The sequence below is a fragment of the Penaeus monodon genome, chromosome 33, assembly GCF_015228065.2.
Source record: "Penaeus monodon isolate SGIC_2016 chromosome 33, NSTDA_Pmon_1, whole genome shotgun sequence".
NCBI lineage: Eukaryota > Metazoa > Arthropoda > Malacostraca > Decapoda > Penaeidae > Penaeus > Penaeus monodon.
The window spans coordinates 14,958,894-14,959,825 of record NC_051418.1 but is presented as its reverse complement, the minus strand read 5'-3'; the positions used below and the strand labels follow the sequence as shown (position 1 = coordinate 14,959,825).

The window sequence follows — 932 nt, the reverse complement described above, 5'->3', positions numbered from 1 at the left end:
GTTGGTGAGGAGCTTCCATACTTCTCCCTAACACGTTCCTTAATCAACATACCTTGAATCAACTTCTTCCAGTTATCATAAATTCTCTTTATCCTCTTCTCCTCTGCCTTTCTAGCTTGTTCTGCTTGATCCTGAAAGAAATTGTGAATCACTTTTGGAAGATTCTTATTCCCATTTTTACATTATTATAAAATGGACATCTTATTTATACTATTTATTGGATCATTATGTGGATATCTTATCTTCATTAGGTCAAGTGTGCTGTTCTTGTATAAATTTGTCAATATTCCTCCAAATCTAGCACTTTTAACATAATCTGCTCTAGAACTTTCCCTTTACTTTTACAAAAGTTTACAACAATCAGTAATGAAAGAAGAAATATGATAGCCCCCATACCTCATTCCATGCATCGATTAGGGTATCCTTGAACTCCTCACAGACAACAAATCCATCATAAACAGGATGCGACCAACCAGAATGGTAATCAAATCCAATCATTGCAGGGGCACAGTCAATATTGAGCTTCCGAGCAATGCGATTTAACCCACTGACTGAAAAAAAAGAATATTCATGAAACAGTCAGAAAATGAAATCAAAACTGACTTTTAAGTTTGATTTATAAAATAAGATAAGAAATATTTACACACAAAAGTTTTTTAAAAAAATTTATGCTTACTTGGAATGTGAACACAACCTCTTGGCAACATGCGTGGCTTAAACAACTCGACACTGCCATATTCACTGCGAGGCACTTTTCCATCCTTTGCCACAGGTGGCTCATAGTCTTCTACTTGCCAATCACCAAACAATTCCAAAGGTCTGTCTTTCACTACTTGGCAGGTATTCTGGCAAAAAATATAAAGAGATTTTGTAATAACTGCTACTCCTACAACATTCAGCCAATGTGGGAAGGTGAAAGAAAAGAGAAAGCA

The 932-nt window shown here is 35.5% G+C and overlaps 1 protein-coding gene across 1 annotated transcript in view; it reads right to left on the bottom strand.

Annotated features, from left to right (window-relative positions):
* LOC119594266 (DNA repair protein complementing XP-C cells homolog) overlaps window positions 1–932 on the bottom strand; it is a gene marked incomplete in the record, with an annotated part of 63,731 nt that overhangs the window by 1,629 nt on the left and 61,170 nt on the right. The window contains 3 exon segments of the mRNA XM_037943331.1: window positions 1–131; window positions 397–551; window positions 677–845. Coding sequence (XP_037799259.1) covers window positions 1–131; window positions 397–551; window positions 677–845 — 455 coding nt within the window.